General features: G+C 47.2%; 1 protein-coding gene across 6 annotated transcripts in view; it reads left to right on the top strand.

The window, feature by feature from the left end:
- LOC144732576 (diacylglycerol kinase delta-like) overlaps positions 1-22,000 on the top strand; it is a 69,278-nt gene that overhangs the window by 16,146 nt on the left and 31,132 nt on the right. For 3 of the 6 annotated variants that reach the window (XM_078614018.1, XM_078614017.1, XM_078614022.1), the window contains exons 4-7: positions 18,129-18,233; positions 18,894-19,026; positions 20,358-20,464; positions 21,489-21,614. In XM_078614018.1, coding sequence (XP_078470144.1) covers positions 18,129-18,233; positions 18,894-19,026; positions 20,358-20,464; positions 21,489-21,614 — 471 coding nt within the window. Of the gene's footprint in view, positions 1-11,457; positions 11,965-13,816; positions 13,996-18,128; positions 18,234-18,893; positions 19,027-20,357; positions 20,465-21,488; positions 21,615-22,000 lie in introns of those variants that run through there. The other 3 variants (XM_078614021.1, XM_078614020.1, XM_078614019.1) reach the window with 3 other exon arrangements.

Raw genomic sequence — 22,000 nt, 5'->3', positions numbered from 1 at the left:
TGGACCAACAGACGCTTCTCTCATTAAAATCAGCATTTCCTTTCAAGTTCAAAAACATCTCCGTTAATAGCAACAGCCACCCCCGCCCCCACAACTTCCCCCAGCCCTCGTCTGTTCCGAATGCATTATTAAAGGTGTACTTTCGCTGGCCGCCATTCATTTACCTTTCCACCATGCTATTTGCGCAGAATTTATATTTGCCCCGTGGCCAATGCGGGAGAACACTTTGTGCATAAGGGACGACAACAACAGCAGCAGCAGCAGCTGATGAAACACGATCTGGTGAGGCGAGCCAAGCGGTCGTCATCGGGGGGCCAGCGGCGATGCTGTTGCCGGCATGGCCTCGGAGCGATTCCACCATCCAGGGCATGCGACTTGTCGCGTGGTCGGCTCCAGGTCTCCAAGGGGAGGGGGGGCCCACTCTTACCCTCTCATCAGCGTTGTCGTGATCAATGGGCAGGCATTAGGGTTTGTCTTGTTGCATGCATGGCTCCTACAGTCAGGACATGGTAGGGAGAGTTGTTAACTACCTCGCCTGGTATATATATAGGTGGTCGTGGGTTTGATCCCGACCCTGACACCTGTATATTTGCAGTTTGCATGTTCTCCCCGTGGTTGCTCGGATTTTTCTCCGGGTCCTCCGGTTTTTTCCCTCCATTCACAAACATGCGTTTAGATGATTTGGCCGCTGTAAATTTCCACGTGATAAGCCACTTCGTTGAGCTGTTATTTGTGGCCAAGTCACGTCTGAAAAAGAGCTATAATAGCTCAGTGGGCCTTACTTGGTAAGATAAAAATAGTTTCGTTTTAGGACATAGCCACCAGCGTCTGGGTTGGGTCACCAACATCTGGGTGACACTCCAATACCTGTCCCTCTAACCTGCCCTTCTCCACCCTGCACGCGTGTTCCACCCTTCATAACCTCATCATTATCTCTACAGCGCTTTCCTGCCACATTCTATTCTCAACCTCCAAGTTGCTCATCCTCTCCTCTTACACCCTGCAGAGTTGAACCATCCATCACAACCTCGTTTTCCCGGTAGGAAAGTGTTGTACATCTACATCACTCTCCTGCCACACTGACAGATTTCCAAGTTGCATACCCCTTCCTCCCATGAAACACTTGTTTCATTTATTAAAGGTTTTTGAAATGTAGTTCAATGTTTACCTGCTCAAAGCAGCAGTGGAGCCGACACATCCATCAGAGACTTATCTTAATCTCATCATCAATGCCACCATACAGGAATTGCATCACCACCACATCACCGATAGACATCACGATCCCCTTGACTCGATCAAAAAAAAACGAGTTGCTCAAGTTTACGTCAAGTTAACTTTTTGGTTCACTCTTTGGATAGGCTGGCCCCGTCATGGATGCGTGGAGTTTCCAACTCGAGCACAGTGCTGCGCCACGCTCATGATGTCTTTCGACACGTTGTGAAGCATGGCCATGAACGGAGTCTTCGGTGAAAGACAAAAAAACAATCTCTCGACACGTTGCGCGCTCATAACTTTGCCGCTCACGGAACTCCGCTGCTGCGGGGGGGTGGGGGGTATACTTGCTAGCGTGCTTCTGGTTTACAAAAATTGGCAGGCAGGTTACTCGGAGGTCAGAGCGCTGAGCTGTCACCGCCGAGTTCCTGGGTCTGAATCCGGGCAGCTGCCTGTGATTAAACCGGATTTTCAAGTTTGGTGAGTTGATGCGCTCATCCTGGTCACCAATTAATGCAAAAATAACCACCCCATCGTATTAAATATCAATTTGCACTTCATTTTGCTAAAGTCCAGCCCTTGAAAATTTCACAATGAAGGTCAGACAGTCATGCGACGTACATTTCTCTACAGCTGGGAATTTTGGAAGGTACTGTCCCCCCCACCCCTGTTTATGTGCACCAGATGTCACTTGAAGTCATCTCAGGGCTAGTTCTGTGATATCCGCTTTCGTGTGCATTCTCTTAACATGAAAGGGGGGGGGGGTCGCACTGCTCTGTCATATATCTGAATCCGGTATTCTTCTCATGAAGACACCAATAATAGCACAATCAGGAGATATAGTTGGGGGAAATAGGAAAAACTAATTGGAACAAACTCTGATTTAAAGCTTTCGTGGCTGCAGGGATTCGTATTCTTGGTTCTTTCGGTAAAGTCACGAAGGGAAAAAATATAATTTTATTATTTCCCTTCTACGCGACTTATTTTATTATTTCCCTTCTAAGTGACTCACCGAAAGAACCAAGAATATGGAACAAACTCGACAAACCTGGGCTCATCTGTCAAAACTAGGCCATGTGTCTGGACTACAAGCGCTGGAAATATTCGAATTTGGCTATTTTAAGCTCTGGAAGTAAGGAACAGTGGAGGTTTACACCACCCCTATGAACCCGGAAAAGTTGAGTTCGATTCCCAAACCACAGCTCGCACTGGTGGTGAGTAATATATTAACCGGTCCTGGGCAACCCCAATTTACTAACCTGCACTCACTCGCATCAGAAAGTACGGCCAAATAACCCCTATGACTTACTCAGTGTTGGGAATCCCCCCTCATCCCGGAAATGTTATGTTTTTTTAAAATGTCATTTACATTGTAACTTTACCATCAGTAGAGACGTGTCAATGTATTACAATACATTCAGAACACCACAAAATAGAATAATCTAAAATAACATTTTCAGTTTCATTGAATGCCTGCCATGGTTTATTGGTGTCTGTTGATCCCCATCAATATAATATTTATGATTGTTAAACCGCTTCTGTATGTCAGGTTTCCGACTTAGTAAACATTGAACATTGTTGAGAAGGATCACCTTTAATGTTTGCACGTATGTGTGTGTATATTTACATTAATAACCAGGTGACATCATCAACATAGTCGTCAACCTCACACCCTTTACTTTAAGGGGTCATTGGTGGCACCCAGTGTTCTTTTGTACATCAACTCTCCCACCCCTTGCGGTCCTTTACAATCCACTCGTCCGCCACTGACCTGCCTGTTGCTACGTTCATCATCGCCACAAAGCTGCTCCTTGGCCGAACTACCTTCCCTTCCTCGGCCCCGCAGGATGGCACTGGAAAGTCCTTCTGCTCCTCGAGTGACAACAGCCAAACCGTCATAGCTTCCTCCTCTTTGCTATTTCAGACAGGTTTTAAGCTTTCGTGACTGCAAGGATTCATATTCTTAGGTTCTTTCGGTAAAGTCACGTAGGTAAAAAATTAAAATTAATAAAAGTAAAATAAAATAAAAATCACGACGTTTCGGAGGCAACACAAGATTCCGTCTTCAGGTGGAACCGTCACAGCACGATAGCTGTATCAAGTGAGAGAAATTCCAAGAACACAGTATTTGTATATATACTGGTTGAGGGTGGGAGGAGCCAAGGTAGGCCCTGAATATTATTTTTTTGAGGTTCGGTGCTTTTATTAATTTTAATTTTTGTCCTACGTGACTTTACCGAAAGAACCTAAGAATATAATTTCAGACAGGGCAAGTATTTTGTGGTGAACACACTCGCAATAGGGCTCCGCGGTTGTGATTGGTTAACTGCCTCGCCTGGTATGCAGGAGATCGTGGCTTCGATCTCGACCCTGATGCCTGTATATTTGGAGATTGCGTATTCTCCCCGTGGTCGTGTGGATTTTTCTCCCTGGTTTTTTCTCTCCACATTTAAAAACACGCGTTGAGAATATTTGGCCGCTATACATTTCCACATGATGAGCCACCTCTTTGGGCTATCATTTGTGGCCAGGTCGCTTCTGAAAACTATCTATGTAGCTCAGTGGGCCTTATCTGGTGAAATGCAAATCTTTATCGTTTTTAATTGTTTCAATAAAAGCCAGGGCAGCTTGCCGGATTCGAACCTCTGCAACAAGTTGCAAATGTGCTGCCGCTGGGCCACGTCACATTACATTATAATAAGACTTTCATTTTATATAGTTTAATTTACGCTAATAGCATCCCATAACGCTGTACATTAATTATAAGGACCAAATCCCATACATGGCCACGACTAAGAAAATTAAAACCCTGCCACCAAGCAAAATCAAAAATGAATAAACAAATTAATAAATTGCACCAACACAAAAAGTTATTGCAACAAAGAGGAACCTGCATCCATTGCTCTATGGAAAGAGGACCATGATGTTTTACAGCTATATAAAATAACCCATCCCGAGTGAGTGCAGTTAAGAGGCTGTTTGGCGTTGCCTGGTATATTATCATTATTATTTCCGTGTTATTTTAAACTGGTATTTAAAAATATAAAAATAGAAAGTTCATTGGTGTGTTTGCTTCAGGGTGGGATGTGTGTGTGTGTGTTCGAACAGTGGTAGCCACAGTCTCACAGGTGTATGTGTGTGTGGAGGGGGTGTTAAAACGCTGGGGCTGGGTGTACGTAACTCTCTCTGTCCGACTCGGTCCAGCCATGTGGGCAGTAATCAGAGGGCTTGACGGCACAGTCAGGTTACAAGTTCAAATCCTACTTGCTGAATGACATCGCTCATTAGCATCGTCATCATTATCTTCATTACCACCATAACGTTGGGTTGCTCGGTCAATGGCCAGGGTCAACGGCGGCGTGGTGTATTCCGCAAATATGCCCGACTGTGAGGGCGGGCACAAGCCGGCATGAGTAGGTGAAACGTTGAGTTTTATAAGGGCACCACGGGGTGACCAGCCCCTCCCCACCCAGCCCCTCCCCATCCTCCCCACCCAGCCCCTCCCTGCACGACGGACACAATAATCCCCTGTGGACTGGTGTAACCAGGAGGTTCCTACGAGTATAATTACATTTATATAGCTCTGTTCATCAAGGATCACAAAGCGCTGTACAGGACACAGCAGCAGCAGACACTCACCATAAAAATAATTAAAATTATAATACATTTTAAGAATCATTTACTAAATTAACTAAAAGTTTATTTAGCGAAAGCGTGTAAATATGATTTAAGGCGCATTTTAAAAATGTCTACAGACTCGGAGAGCCCTGATACATCATTGAAGTGCGTTCCATAGCATTATCATCGTCATCATTATCATCATCCTTATCGTCATTTGCATCCACAGCATTGCCGTCGACATCACGCATAGTAGCGGCAGCAGCAGCAACAACAACATCATATGCAGAATTTTTTGCAGCTGCAGCAACAATAGCAGCAGCATCATTATCAGTATCATCACCAGCTACATTGTCATCTTTGTCAATATCCATGATGGATTACTTTTTTATGTTATGGTCAGATTAGCCGCGCTAAACTGATACGGGTTTTTTCCACGTTGATGGCGCTAGTTTTGCTTTTAAAAAATCGTACATTATAAGTACAGTGATGCCCTTTATCCAAAAAGCCTTGACGAGTCTCAACACTCTTTTTTTTCTGGAGGGTCCTTATTGAGACAATTTGGCAAATTGCATTGTAATGTGGGATGAAGAAATCAAGACACTGGGAGAAAGGCAGAAAAAAAACATTCATGTGGGGGGGGGTAACAATCAAAGCTCCACACAGATGGATTCAATAATACATTTGCTCTGCTAGCATTTACTGGCTACCTCGCATCCCAGCACGTTAGAGAGTTTCCCAAATGTGTGTGATCCACACGGAACCCTTTAATCGAACGAGAGCTGGCTTACAGATTTAACCCAAAACGGGCACGTGTCTTCCTCGGTACCCACAAGCGTGCGGCTTGTATGTTCCTGATAAAACCGTGGACGTTGAGCGACATAGAATCCACACAAAAGGCCGTAAATCGAGCTTAATAACTAATAGTTGTGCGACGATTTGGATGACGACGCTTCACATGATCCGCTGGTAAATATTCACTTGCCAGCGAACAGGCCCCCCCCCCCTACATACACTTCGCCATTTATTTTTCAACTAGGCTGCTGGTGATGGACAGGTTTGAAGGTTACAGTTCCCTTTAGCAGACAGAGTAAAGGTTGTGGGTTTTACGAGTCGAATTACTGTTGGCGGAGATAACGGCAAAAGGAGGCCTTTGAACGCACCTGTTGCACGCACAAAAAAAAAACGTGGGTGCTCGAGGCATAGACTGAAGTGTGTGTTCTCGTGTGCAGCAACTTGGTTCCCTTTTGGGGCAGTTTTTATTACACACTTTTATTTAACTCACTCTGTCTGTTGTTGTATCCTCAAAAAATCTTGTAACTCATTTTTGCAACTTCCCAATGTGCTATCGACTGCAAACTTGATATACTTGTGTCATACTGATGACAAGACTATATTCTATCGTAAAAAATCCAAAACATATAATTTTTTAACATTTTACACGCTTTTATTTAACTCGCTGTCTGTTGTCGTATCCTCAAATCTTGTAACTCAATTTCAACCGTCTTCCCAATGTCGTATCGACTGCAAACTTGGTATAGGTATGTTATACTGATGACAATACTATATTCTATCATTCAAATTTACAAATATGTTTTTAAACAATCTTTTTTACGACTCTAATTGTCCACGCTGAGGGGCGGGGGATGTGGAAGGAGGGGAGGGGCGATGGGGGAAGGGGGCAGGGAGAGGGGCAGCTCAGACAGTACATTTCATTAAAGCGTGTTTTTTGAAAAAGTATTTATTTTTTATTTTTTGACACCTGCTGTTGCCCACTGCACGAGGGGTGTAATTCAAAAGTGTGTGGCTTTAGACGTGCGCTAAGTGGCATCACTACAGAGAGTGTGTTACTTGGTAAGATTGTTTACCAGGCTTAGTCGCGGTCGATAATACTCTCCACGGTTATTGCAGGTGTTTGAATTCATCTCTTTTTTTTGCGCGCGTGTGTTGGCCACGATGCGGAGACGGCAGAAAAATAGAGAAAGCCGGAGAAAAAAAAATCTTGGGTCCAAATCAAACGAGAAAACGAACACTCGCCAGACCTAGACCACCGGTGCCTTCCACACGTTTGTACGTGAAAGAGAAGCGATGAGAGCTGTAAACAAGCGGTTTGAGAGGCAAGAAAAAGCATCTTCTGGCAGGAGGTTAAAATCTGAGGATGTAAATGATGCTGACGACGATGATGATGGTGACGATGGTGGTCACATGCACTGCATTTTAAGGTGACCACGTAGAGAAATAACTCGAATTCGTCATGGTCACCCACTCATCTCTGTCAGAACACGACTTTTATTAAAATCTTACAATACATCATGTATGTTAAACTTCTTTTGCACCATATGTAGCCCACCGTACTAATCGGAGGTAAATTAATTTGAAATGCAGGATACATTTCGAAGTCTGTGGAGGAGCCTGCTGGTAACGCGATGAGATTCCTCACATTAATGAAATATGGAAAGATCTCCCAGATGCACGAAAACATGACGAGACTCGCTGGCTTATGAAACCCTTAATTAAAGCACACTCGCACAACATTTGCACTGTTATAGTTCGAGTGCTCTCGGTACGAACCGACACCCTGGACACTACCAAATGGGACCCTGATTCCTTGCTTAAGGTTTCTAGTTGGCGTTTGAACAGCTTAACACCTCCTGTGGTATTGCCAGAAAGGGTAAAGCCTCTTCTTATTTTTCCATACCCTAAACACTCTTGCAAACGAGGTGTTCCACCTCGATGATTTGTCCAGGTGCAACCTACTAATAAATAAAGTAACAATGTTAAATCTTCAACTTACACAATCGGAACGTTTGGGGAGTTGAAATCGTGGTCACGGGTTTCACTCGGCACGTCGCTGTGAATCCTTCTGGGGTTGATGAATCTAGAACCGCCAATTTGTGTGTCGAATCAACAGTGGTCGCCCTATTGCTCAGTTGAGGAAGCGTTTTCTGTTTTTACCTAATGTGTTGTACGTCTTCATTGTGACCTGTAATGTGACAATTCACAACTAATAGCAGGCTGCGCGCACACGCACATGCATTTTTATACTACATGTACACATACACGGGCACACACACATTCACACATGCAGGCACAAACTCCCTGGTTGATGATCCCTCCACGGAATTAAATGTTGCAATGCTTCGTGCGTACATCGAGGATCATTGATGCTTACACATGCAAATGGATGCATGCACGTATTGTGAATCTTGAGAATCGATATTCCTGAAAAGATGTTGCTACCCCATTAATATACTCATTACGGCACGCACACGCACTCACCTACGCGTATGTGCGATGCTTGGTTTAAAAAAAAAACACATTGGTTATCGTATTTGTGGTGGTCATGATGATGATTATTTTAGTAGTTGCAATGCTGATGGTGGATGTGATGTTGATGTTGTTGACGACAGCGACGACTACATTGACCATGACGAATGGCAACGGCGGTGACGATGGGCTCCTTGGCATCATTGTTAACAAGTGCACGTGGAAATAAAGTGAGAGCAAGGGACGAGGCTTGCGTACGTAGACAAACCACCAGAAGACAATTGCCACTGTCGTTTAGTGCTCGCAACGTTACCCCCCCCCCCCCGGCTGTTAATAGTCACTTTTTAAACCGAGGACAATGATGGGCAGCTTGCAGTAAAATCGGCCCTAATGCCCACGCACGCACCCAACTCCCGTGCTACAACCGCACGCTCGCCTGATTGCCGGACCACCCCCCCCTCCCTCCCCTCGAGTTTATAAAAATAGCTTGCGGTCATTCTTAGCACAGGTGTGTTATCAGCACATAAGCAGGCGAAATTGAAACGTGGATCGCGAGGCTTTGGGTGGGTTACGTGTCAAGGCCATTATGAACCTCCCGAGGTGTGACATGGATCCGAAAACGTGGACGTTGACCCGAAACAACGAGGCGGAACTAGAGCTGGCAAAATGCACAAAGTAGCATCGAGAGAGAGAGCGCTTCCTTGAAATTGCATTGAGCGATATGAAGAGGAACACGTGGATGTGAGAACATTGGGAAGCTGGAGATGGAATGATGAAATTCCTCTCGTGTGCAGGTGCTAGGTAGATTGGTACTTTGTAGGTCCATGAGAGATAGCAATGCCGTGGGGAGGATTTCATCCAGCAGGGGATTGGTCATGGCTGATGATGATGATGATGGGTTTGAGAGAGATCGAATTTCAGCCCAGGGGTAAAACTTCAGGTTCGTAGAGGAGCTGTATTGACTGAGTCTCTTACACGGCCGTGATGACATTCACGAATGACCCTAAGCCCTGTAAGGGCGACGGAAAGACGGCAATACCCAGCGCTCAAATCCAGGACTAAGTTGTACTGGTTTTGTGGCAATTTGTGAACTTCATGCGAGCGAGGGAGAGACAAGACAACCCAGGCCTTGGGATTCAACCTAGGAATTTACGAATGTTGGCTCAGCGTTTTTTGACACAATTGTCATCATTCCTGTGACAACCAACCTCGAGGCTCCAACCTCAATGTTCTGCAAAGCTGACAAAGCATAACCATAGCGGTTTTGTGATCGCCTTTGTTGCCATAAGAATGGTGCAAATACCGTCTGTACTTTTTCCCTCATTTATTTGTTTATGAATTTAGAGCACTGCTGGCTGAGTGCTGCTGTGTATGTGTGAAGTGTTCTACGACCTCACTTCTCCGAGCCGTTCTTCCTTTGTTGCGTTATTTTTCCTGTCAATTTCCATTACAGGTCATGAATGGATTGGTACGAATGTGTGTCGTGTGTTTGTATGTATTTATATGTAGTCGAGGAGTGGTGGTGCAGCGGTTCGCGCAGTGGTTAGCGCACCACGCTACGAACCCGGCCACCTCCAGTAACGATTATCTGAACCGGTCCTGGTTCTGGTCTCTCCTAGGTCGACTCGGCCTCAAATGCGTACCCAGTGCGGTGAGTAGACAAAGGTGGCCGGGTATGGTGCTGGCCACCCACCCGCTTGTGTGCCTTGCTGACCTTCATAGATGCTCGCAAACAGTACTTGCCCCAACAATCCGAGGGCTATACGAGGGGGATCTTTGCCTTTTTTTTGTAGTTGCGTGTAATTGTTAGAGCACTGTTCTTTGAATCCGGCGGCACGAGTTCGATTCTCGACCACGGCTAGCATCATCGGTGGCGAGCAACATCTGAATCGCTCCTGACGACTTTAATTCAATTTTTGCCACGGCTAACATTGGTGTTGAAGTGATTCAATTATCGGCCACTGGCCATGGCTAATGTCAGTGGCGAGCGAGCTCTAAACCGGTCCTGGAACCCCCTTTAACAACCGTCACTGACCAGCGTGGTGAAGTATGGTCAGACAACCCCCACGGTTGAAAGGTTTTGTGAACAGTTTCATCAAGAAATTGATTGGCAATGGCCTTGCATGTTGTTATTGAATCGACTCTGTGATAAAAAGGTCCTACCCACCATTTATAAAACCTGTCTACAATCAACAGTGAGCGCAGGTGGATGAGACTAGATGCCTGAAAGCAATGTAATATTGGATAGGAAATATGTCACTCGGTGCACCTGTGTGTGTTCTACCGCAAGCGGTGCCTGGGGCATGATGATTCTATTTCACTGTGGCTAAAAGCAGAGTATTTGCTGCTACTGCTGCTACGAGTTAAAATATCAAATCCATATCAAAGAAGTGAGATATCAAATCCATCCACCACCTTTGCCCCCCCCTCCTCCCCACCCCTGCAACCTTCTCCACCACCGCCACGTCCCTGCCCACTCCCTTCCACTGCACGGACTCTGGCCTTCTCCTCGATCCGCTGCTCCGCTATCGGGTGGCTGCTCTCTTGGCCACGGCTCCTCCCTCACCCTTTGGAAATCTCTCGGCGGGCAACTCCACCTGCTCCCCTCTCTGCTTCCAAGTCTCTCCTCGACACTTTCCCTTTCAACCCCCGTGGTTCCGAGCCCCCCTTTAATTGGTTATTTTTCTCTCCTTCCCTTGGCTCAACCCCCCCCCCCCCCGTTTCCCCCCCCCTCCTTCCCCCCTTCGTGAGACGTTTGCTACTTTAGGGGTGCATTACAAATGTACGTTTTAGTCGTGGGTTGTTTCCATAATAGAGTTTTTTATGGGTTAGATCGCTTGAAAATAAATGTTTCGTTTAACCCGCCACCGCTCGACACAGCCAATTTTAAAGGTTTTTCACTTAAACAGAACGTGCCAATTTAGTTACTCGTTCAGCATATTGGAGATGAAAACGCACAAAATGTACAATTTTAGTTCACGACATTTGTCGCGAAAACCTGCGTGTTCAAGTGGGTGGTGTCGTTGTCGATATGTCCGCCTCGTGCAAAGCCGTTCGCAAGACGGGAAAGCGGCCTCCGCATCGTCGGTGCCCCCGACAGCGACCTGGTCGCCCGTCAATACATTCGATATTAGGTATTACCGATTAGGCGCAGAGGCCTGAGCCTATTGGTCGTTTTCACTTCCTTGGGCTTGTGACAGCACGGCTACTCCTCCACTTGCTGAAACTCTCAATTCCAAGCCAGTCCCTCTCGATTCTGGAGCTCGCGTATCCAAGCCAGTCCCTCTTGGAGGGGAAGGGGGGAGGGAGCAGCGGAAGGCGAGGGAGGTGGAGAATGAAACTGCCTGGCACGTGGCGAGGGAGAGTGAAGGGCAGACTGAGAGATAAACCGAGAGACCGGGAGAGAAATGGACATAGCGGCAGAGATACGTACACACACACATTTACAGATATGTACACCCACAGAGCTAGAGATACGTACACACACCTGGAAAGACGGTCTCACTTGCGCAAACCGATACAGAGAGACGTAGAGAAAGAGAGAAATACGAGCGACAGAAGTAGAGAAATAGACAGATGTAACAATGACGGCATAGAGACACGGGCAGAGATAAAGGTCGCCAAGCAAAGATTGACGGACACGGAAACGGACAGAATTGGACGGAGAGAAACAGATCCAGAAGAGGAGTGTCACAAACAGACAGAGAGACGCAGAGATAAAAGCACAGAGAGAGTGGGAGGCACAGACAGAGGCACAGGCGGCGCGCGACGGTCAGAGAAGGAGAGACGCACAGAGAGAGGGAGAGGGAGCGTGGACCACGCACCCGTGGGCGCAGCAACGGAGCCCCCAGAGCTTAACGGAGGGAGGTGAGGCCTGGGGATTTTGTGTGGATGTGTCTCACCAGGTGTCTGTGTGTGTGTCTGTGGAGAGCGCGGTGGTGTAGCGGTTCGCGCGCTGCGCTACGAACCTCGCGACCTGGGTTCGATTCCTGCTCACGGCCAACGCCAGTGACGATTATCTGAATCGGTCCTGGGCCTCCCTTAGGTCGACTCGGCCTTCAATAAGTACCTGGTGCGGTGTGTAAACATCGCCACTGATTTGATAAAAGAAAGCCGGGCGTGGTGCTGGCCACCCATCCCATCGTGTGCGTTCAGAGTTGCTCGCTAACAGCACTTGCCCCGACAGTCTGTGCAGCCTGTACGGGGGAGTCTTTTGTCTTTGACCAATGTGTGCGTTCTGGGGTTAGGTGAATGGTGTCTGCTAAAGAATGTGCAGGCTGCATAGTTTGGTTCAAAGTAAAATGTAACTTACTATTTGGCTTTCAATTTGGATCTGGATTTAAAGTTATCTCATCGGGATAGGCAAAACATAATTTTAATTGTGTGACCTGTGACCAAATTGCCGTGAATCAGCTTGTTCTACTCGGATCTTAGCAACTAATGAGGGTTTGAGCCTGGGTAGTACTTTAATTGGAGACTATCCGGTAATACCAGGCATTGTTTAAACCTATCTGTGCGAAGTTTTGAGTGTTAACCTCTTCGTATGCATTTCTGTCATCCTGGAACTCTGGTTTATTTCCACAAGCCAAACACTCGTGCTTGGAATTGGCCAAACAACACAATGCAGGGCCCTCCTTAAATGTCCTCCACAGACTCCAATAAGACTTTCCTAGAATAGGTAAATGGTATGAAAAAAATAATCGTATTTTCCGCTATTTGTCAATCCACTGCTTGATGAAGGCCTATGCAGGTGTGTATGTTGAACTTCTTTCGCACCATACGAATCGCTAATTATCGCAGGTGCGGAAGTATCCACTATCCACCCAGTATCGGTCATAAGAGTTGTATGAATCGAGCTTCGCCATGCTCAGGATTGGTGGAGGGTGGGCCAGGACTGGTTAAGCTATCACTTGCCACTGACGTTTCCTGTGGTCGAAAATAACGCGAAATAAATTATTGATTCCAGAAACCAATTAAGACCCGTAATTCTGACATACTCATTGAATCGTTACATGAATTATTTGTAACATATTTGATACAGATCTTGTTTTGCAGTTCGTGTGTATATTTTGAAGGTAACTAATCATTTTTTAGTGGAGGAGTTGGTTGTTCAGGTTGTCACACCTGCAGATGTAAGCATCACGTTTTTAGGTGTGTTGAAGGGAAGGCTCTTGCATCGGATGGAGTAACTATAGACATTATCAAAGAAGGGGGGCCAGCTGTTGTCTGAAAATTCCCAAAGCTTTTTACGAATCTATGCGACCACGGGGAGAACAATCAATCTCTAAATATACAGGCGTCAGGGTTGGGATCGAACCCACAACCTCCTGTATACCAGATGAGGCTGTTATCATCTCGCCACCGCAATGTCCTCTTCAATTTCATTCAGCAGTGGATAGAACACAAACGATGATATCAAAAGGGTTCATCAGCATTACCGTAGATAACCATTTGTGACCAGCGTCTTGCATAGCGGCGTCCCGTTCAAAAAAGTTACCCGCGTGCGTAGCCCATCCTCGTTGGTGCTCGCTCTAACTGCACTTGGCCCTGCAGTCCGTAAGCTTTAAACAGACGCTCGTTATTACGTGTGTGTGTTTGCCCTAAAGCTCATTTGAATGAGGTTTAACAAGCCAGCCGACCATCGAACTGGCTAATCTGGCCCTTCCAGACCGCCTTTGCCCTGCCCGGCCCCACCCAGCCACCTTATAACGCCCTCTACCCCGAGCACAACTTCCATCCACGCTCGCAAACAGGAAACATGCTGCGGCTCTCTCTCTCTCATGACGCTGCGCCCATCGCCGAAGAGCAGCGCGTGCTGGAGGGGGTGACGTGGGGAGCTTGAAGGCGCAGTTGCGCGTTCGCCCCCCAAGCTGCAGTTTCGTGGTAACGGCTGTGTTTGTGAGTGATGGAACGGACAGACGGACGGCCGCACTGATGGACGGTTAGACACAACGGACCAACGTTTTGAGATATGACCGAGCAGATGGGTGAACTGACGGCGAGAGCTGTTAGTGAGAGTGACGAACGCTTGTTTTGCCTGACATGTATATCTGCATGTATTCAACATAATATAAAAACGTGTTTGGTTTGTGGTCCTTGCCGTGCTTCACCGATTGGCACGGTTGGCTACGTATGGTGCAAAAGAAGTTCAACATACATCCAGCATATTTGAGGAACTGACAGATGAACTTACAGACTGATGGCATGTTAGATGTTAGTCGGACAAATTAACTGATTTTATAGATCAACTGCCAGACACAAGTGTGAACTGATAGGCAGATGAACAAACAGTTCTATGCACTCATAGACATATCGATGGAGAGTGAGACAGACCAAATGGACAGCTTGATGGAGGATTGAATTGTCAGAGGCTGGGTTTAACTGATGGTGGTGATAATGATTATGATTGTTTGCGAGGGTGATATTGTGATGATGATGTGATTTATAGTATTGCGATGTGTATGATGATTGTAGTGATGTTATGATGATGACGATTTTAAATGACATTGATAATTGTGATCGGCGTATTTTGTTGATGTGAAGATGTAAACGATGATGCTGATCACATTACTGTGATGATGATGAAGAAGAGTGGGGAAAATAAGGGGTGAGATGTGCATGCAAGGTGAGAGTCCAGGGTTTGCCTCCCCAAATAACTACCTACAGGGTGAAAACAGATAAATCACCTGCAGCGTTTAAACGGATAAGTTGCATTTTTAAGACAGATACGTCGCCTGCACCGCGAACACAAAGTACGTCAGCTGCAACATCAAGACCGATAAGTCACTTGCATCGTAAAGACAAATAAATCACCTGCAGCGTTAAAGCAGATAAGTCACTTGGGTCGTTAAGACCGATAAGGCAGGCTCACAATACCTGGGGGTAATGTCCAAGTACATGGACAGATGATAGGGCAGGTATCGGTTACATAAAGCAAGGCAAATGCAACATTACCTGGCCTATTTAAATCAATGTTCGTTAAGGGAGATTTTCATCTCGGGTGTCTCATTGCAATTGCCACTGTAATGATTTTGAGAATAGAGTCAATGCCGAGGATGCCAATGATTTCACGGTTGGATAGGGTAAGCATCTTGAACTTTCAGAAACGGAACGTTGCAGATGTAACCGCTGGGGGGAAAAAAAATTAACCCGTAAAAACAAAGTTTTTCACTATAAATCCTTTATATGCGTGGCGGTTAGAGTCCTCTCGTCCTCTGGCTTGAGATGGCTGCCACCTATGGGTCAGATGAATGGCTGCCACCATTAAGCAATTGGTAATTAAATATAATTTATTTTTTCCTAAAAAGTGTAAAATTTTGGAACAAAAAAATTTCACGAAAATACATTGTCACACACAACGAGTCAGTGTGCAAAATGTCAGCTCGATTGGATCACGGGAAGTGGGTTAAAAAACGACCGAAAGATTTGCACGGTCGTAAGCAAGCAAGCAAGTGAACTTAATATAAAGGATTTAAAAAGAGGTTGCGACGAGTGGGATACGGCGTGTGTGCATCGTGGAGGAGGCCAGGTTACTGAGATGGGCAGGTTGGAGTGGCACTCAGAGGTTGCTAATCACGAGTTGGATGAGTCTCTAAAGAGTGGTCCTTGAAGAATGGCTGATGATTGTCTAACAGAGGGCAAGACTTTATTATTATTACTCCGACACTTATTTACCCAGGAAATCCTCGCCGAGTCTCATGACTCCTGCCAACCTTTCTCAGTAGCGGGCAATGATTTGTAAGTACATCTCCCAATTCAATTGTGGGTAGATATTTATTTCTTCAAATTTGGACCACGACACCAAAACACAATGGCCCACTCTTGCGAATGACGTGACGGGATCTTTAATGTCTACTAAGCAGCAGATGGCACGGAGTATTGTTATATGGTTTAACACGTAGGTTTTCGCGACCAACATCCATAATGCAGGTTTTTTTGGGTTAGATCGCGTAAATATATTAATGTGTTGTTAAACCCGCCACCACTCGACACAACCAATTAGTAATTACAAACTAGCCAGTTTTAATTACTGGCGAAACGTCGTACTCAGATTGGAAATGTTGTGGCTTTGCTCTCCAACACACCGGTGTGCTGTACTAGTAACGAATTGGCACGTTCTGTTTACGTGACAAACCTTACTAGTTGGCCGTGTGGGGTGGTGGCGGATTTAACGACACGTTAATATATTTACGCGATCTAAGCCAAAAATAACCTGTATTATTGTTATCCGGTTCGGACACCCGCAGCGGTTGGATTCGAACCGTGAACGAGCGGCGAAGGGCGCTCCTGCTAGGCCATGTAACCGCCGTTAAGGAAAATGCTGACGATGAGACTTTTAAGTGCAGGCTCCGGAGGGTTGAGTTGTCGATTGTTGAACTGCTGGCCGGCTCTGGCAATAAAGAAGTAGGCAACGGCAAAGTGTGGGGGACTTCAAAGGCGTTGGGCATAAAAAAAAAGTTTTAACCCTGTTGTGTACGAGCACTGAGCTTTGTTAAAATGAGATTTTTTTTTTATAAATAGACTGCGAATGTTGCATTGCTATATGTAAACATTTGCAAATGCGTGCATCAGCTGTATTTGCAAGTGTGCAAATACACTTGCACACCAGGGTCACTGGCACCGTGTACGCAGAGGGGCTTGTCCCGGTGTGACCTTTGCTTCTTGAGATCAAGGTGGTGGCGAGACGTTAACGACCTGGCCTGGTTTGCTGGATGGTCAGGGGTTTGATCCCGACCCTGACGCCTGTATATTTCGAGTTTCCATGTTCTCCCCGTGGTCGCGTGGATTTTTCTCCAGGGTCCTCCGGTCTTTCCCCTCCACATTTCGAAACTCTGCGTTTAGATTGTTTAGATTATTTGGCTGCTATACATTTTTAAATGATAAGCCACTTCGTTGAGCTATCATTTGTGGCCAGGTCGCCAACAGCTGCATGGGCCCTACCAGGTAAAATAAAATATTTAAGTTTTATTTGAATATTTTTTTTCGTGATTTGCTTACTTTTCCTATACTTTGCACTCCTGACATGTTTTTCTATTCTTCGTTGTAATGTTCTGACGCGTCCCTTACTAGACGTTTGTGAAAAAAAGAGCTTCATAGATCATCAGATTCCTCCAGTATAAATAAATATTCTTATTCTGGAGTGACAGGCAAACTGGCTTTGATTGCGTCGTGCGATGAGTCTATCGCGGTCGTTTACAAAAGATGTCCAGCAACTAATTTGCAACGAACCGGTCGCTCCATTCAAGATCCAGGATGGTCATGTCTATGCGCCGCTTCTCGGTGGCAGCCCCATCTGTCTGGAACGTTTTCCCTCTGCACATTCGCAGCATCACCTCAATCGCCTCCTTCAAGAGACACTTTAAAACTCACCTCTACAATCATGCTTTCGAGCGACTCTGAGCTTGGCTCCGCGCCTCTGAGTTGCGGCCGTTACGTCCGCAAATTTGTGCGCGTTACAAATTGCATTATTATTATATTTGACCGCTGTCCAGATAATGTCTTGAATTCGCACAAAGCAGCTCGCATTCTATAAAAGGGAACTTGGATAATTTCTGTGCGCATGTAGCTCACAGGTGCGCTTTTGAGGCCGCACGAAGTGGTGAAGGCTTGCTGGCAGGTGGTCACAAGGATTGGCCCAGGTCTTGCGGGTGAACTGAACTGGCAGATGCATCCCCTGTGCTCCCCCCTGCCCCATATCGCTTTGTTTTTAGCCGCCCAGCACTCTGCTCATTGATATCACTGCTGTACTCCTCAACAACACAAACAATGCTCTCTATCGTCCTAAATGAATTGCCTGTACACAGACTAACCACTATTACCGCTCACCGGCCAGTGCAGTCGGTGCAATGTCTTCCCGTACCACATTGTCTCATCTCTACTCGAGCTCTTCCTCCGACTTCTTAGCCAAACAGGAGCTGCCCTGGGCATGTGGTGACTGGGCATGGGGGACACATGTCGAGACTGTGTGACAAAGGAATTTCAGCTGACATGTACCTATATGGTGTCGTTCTCTTTGTCTATGTATCCTGCAGATTATCACGCCTTTCCGTCGGCTTATCCTTTGTGCCGAGAATCGTAAGGAGATGGAAGATTGGATCGCGGCGCTAAAGTCTGTACAGAATCGAGACCCTTACGAAGTGAGTGCTTCCTAGTGAACGATTTCAAGATCGCCCTTCACATCATCAAGATTCATTCATGGACTCGCCTCTCTCGTCTCATCTCACTCTACTCCCCTCCACGCACTCTCCTACCTCTCCACACTCATCTCACTCCAATCCCCTCCACGCACTCTCCTGCCTCTCCCCTCTCATCTCACTCTATTCCCCTCCACGTACTCTCCTGCCTCTCCACTCTCATCTCACTCTACTCCCCTCCATGCACTCTCCTGCCTCTCCCCTCTGAACTCACTCTACTTCCCTCCACGCACTCTCCTGCCTCTCCCCTCTCATCTCACTCTAATCCCCTCCACGCACTCTCCTACCTCTCCCCTCTCATCTCACTCTACTGCCCTCCACGCACTCTCCTACCTCTCCCCACTCATCTCACTCTACTCCCCTCCATGCACTCTCTTGCCTCTCCCCTCTCATCTCACTCTTATTTTTTCACATGGCCACATTTCCCCCTGCGCCACGCCTCCACCCTCCCCTCCCCCCGTTCTCCCGTGAAAAACTTAGCAGGACCCTCCTGAAAAAGTGGCTTGAGCTTCGGGAAGGCTTTCTTTCCTGGGTAACGAGCGTAGTGATAGTAGCGACGAATCTCTGCGCGTGTGGTGTCGCCTCCCCCCCCCCCCCGGCCAGCCGTCCCAGCTCAGCATGGATCACTTCTCGGGGCTGCACAACTGGTACGCGTGTTCCCACGCGCGCCCCACCTACTGCAACGTGTGTCGCGAGGCTCTGTCTGGGGTCACGTCACACGGCCTGTCGTGCGAGGGTACGCGCACACACACACACACCTACACACGTCTACACAGACACCGTGTGTGTAGGCATGCACGCACGCGCACGTATGCACACACACGGACACACGTCTACACGCACGCACACCATGTGTAGGTACGCACGCACACCATGTGTAGGTACGCACACACACCTACAAACACAACAACCGCCGTTCGCCACTAAGCGGCGGTGACAACACCACGGCGCTTGTGCCACGCTAGGTGTCCATTGAGGCCACATGAAGTGTCGAAGACCCCCTGGCAGGGGGTTACGTAACAACAACAACCGCCATTCGCCACTAAGTGGCGGTGACGTCACCACGACGCTTGTGCCAGGCTATGTGCACCTTGAGGCCACTTGAAGTGTCGAACGTAACACATTCGCACACCATGTGTAGGCACGTACGCACGCATGCACACACTCATGCATGCACGCACACTCGCACTGGTCTACATGCACATACACGCTTAGTGGCGTGTGTGCGTATTTGCCTACAAACACCGTGTGTAGGAAAACACGCACACGTTGTCTGTAGGCATGTACGCACGCATTGACAAGAGACATGCATACACTGACACTCGACGCACAATGAACCCAATACATACACATACACACTCAGGCGTGGCCTGTTCTGCGAGGGTGCTTACAGACACAACAACCGCAATCGCCATTCTTCGCTGAGCTGGCGGTCATGACACAACAACACAGCGCTTGTGCCAGGTTAGATACACTTTTAGGCCGATCTTGATATCACCAGTACCAGTTGTCAGCAAATCTAATCAGCTCAAAGTCCTCTGGCATCACATCAACCCGACTCTTCTCTAGCCCATGCCTCCTCTATCCACTTGAACATAAGCTGTTTGCGCATGCGGTGGCAGGGCATTTGGGCTACATGACCCAGCTAATGCATCCTCACCTGGGACCGTGTCCGAATGTTTTAAGGATCCGTGAGTCACTCGCATGATCCAACCAGGTTAAACCCAGAGCGGAGCATAGGCAGGCCCAGCCTCAACAGTTTTTCAATTCTTCATGTACACATCCACATACCCACACATGCATGTGAACACAGACATACTCGATTTAAAGCTTTCGTGACTGCAGGGATCCATCTTCTTGGCTCTTTCGGTAAAGTCACGTAGAAGGGAAATAATAAAATAATAAAAATAAAACATTAAATCGCGTAGAAGGGAAATAATATAATAATAATAAAACATACTTTTTTTATTGCTTTATTATTTCCCTTCTACGTGACTTTTCCCGAAAGAACCAAGAAGATGAACACAAATACTCGCTCACATTCTCACGCCCCCATTGCGTGTGCAGTCTGTAAGTTCAAGGCGCACAAGCGATGTGCTGTCCGCGCCACCAACAACTGCAAGTGGACAACGCTGGCATCTATCGGACGAGATATACTGGAGGATGAGGACGGGGTGAGTGATGTCCCTGCCCAACAAACACATCCTGGGTCACGGACGCATACGATCACATATGCACAGAGACAACAAAAACAACTGCCATGTGCCGCCACTAAGTGACATCACCACAGCACTTGTGCCAGGCTAGGTGCCCTTCGAGCCCACTGAAGTGTCAAAGGTTTGCTGGGAGGATGTCTCACGGCACTGACCCAGTTGTTATGGGTTCACGGACTGAGATGACTGGCAGATGGCACTCCCTGTGCCCTCCACTCTGCCAACTTTGTGTTTTATCTGCCTCACGCCCTGCTCATTTGCATAAGCTTTGCTCCTTCACCCTCTGTTATTGTTGGAGAGAAATTGCCTCCAAATGCACAGTAGCATATTTCATGAACCTCCTAGACAGAGGCCAATCTTGACGCTGCTGGTACCAATCATTGGTAAGTTCACTCCAGTCCACATTCTCCCATACCACATCGGCCGGTCCTCTTCTTTAGCCGATGCTGGGCCCGTTACGCTTCTGTCAAGCAAGAGAGAAGCTGCTTGGGCATGCAGTGGCTGGGCTTGCGGGCTACGTTATCAAGCCAACGCAATCTCGCCTACCGGAGGAGCTCACTTAATAGACTGTCCAGATCTTTCAAGGATCTGTGAGCGCCTTACTCAATCCAGTCTCGTTAAACCCACGATTGATCGTAGACAGACCAGACTGCATATTTCGAGCTGATGACGCACGTGGAGGTGGTGTGGCCAGAAGAGCGCCTGGCCATATTTATCTCCCTCAATGTTGATGTTTAATACACTCTACCAGGTTCTCGATTTAAGTTGAACGACAAGCGGCCTGGGACTGCTTTCAGATGCCACTTGCCACCTATGCTAGCCTTGACCAGCAACAGTCCCATAGAAAGAGGCGGGGAGTGGGGGGGCAATAACCGGATTTGAATCCAGGATCTCAGCGACGCAGGCCCAGTGTCACCCTGAACCACCTGACCACCCCTTCACTCACACTCTGACCGTTTGTTGCGCTCCTCTCTACTGTTCCCAGGTAGCCATGCCTCACCAGTGGCTGGAGGGGAACCTGCCGGTGAGCGCCCGGTGCTCCGTCTGTGACAAGACGTGCGGCAGCGTGATGCGACTGCAGGACTGGCGGTGCCTTTGGTGCAAGGCAATGGTGAGGCTCTTTTGGGAGTGTGCAAATGTTCGTGGGGAGTGGTAGCATCGCGGTTAGTGTACAGGGCGGTCTACATGTCTTGTGACTTGCGAACATTGTTTTCATTTTCTTATTCATTTCTTTTTCTACACCGATTAGTGTACAAAAATATTACGTTTTAGAGAATTAAATGGGGGGTCACAAGAAATCTAGAACGCCCGGTTACTACTCTACAATACCTAATACTTGAGGTCAAATATGGCTACCCGAATTCGGTTCTCGCTTGCGTCCAATATATCAGTGGGGAATAGATCTGAACCAGTCCTGGGTCCTCCATTGGTCGACTCGGCCTTAAATGAGTACCCGGTGCATTGTATAAACATCAGCAGTGGGCAGACAAACGGAAG

This window comes from Lampetra planeri, chromosome 43 (genome assembly GCF_965212315.1).
Source record: "Lampetra planeri chromosome 43, kcLamPlan1.2.h2, whole genome shotgun sequence".
In the NCBI taxonomy this organism is placed as follows: Eukaryota; Metazoa; Chordata; class Hyperoartia; order Petromyzontiformes; family Petromyzontidae; genus Lampetra; species Lampetra planeri.
The sequence above is the reverse complement of the archived record's forward strand: the minus strand, read 5'-3'. Positions and strand labels throughout refer to the sequence as shown.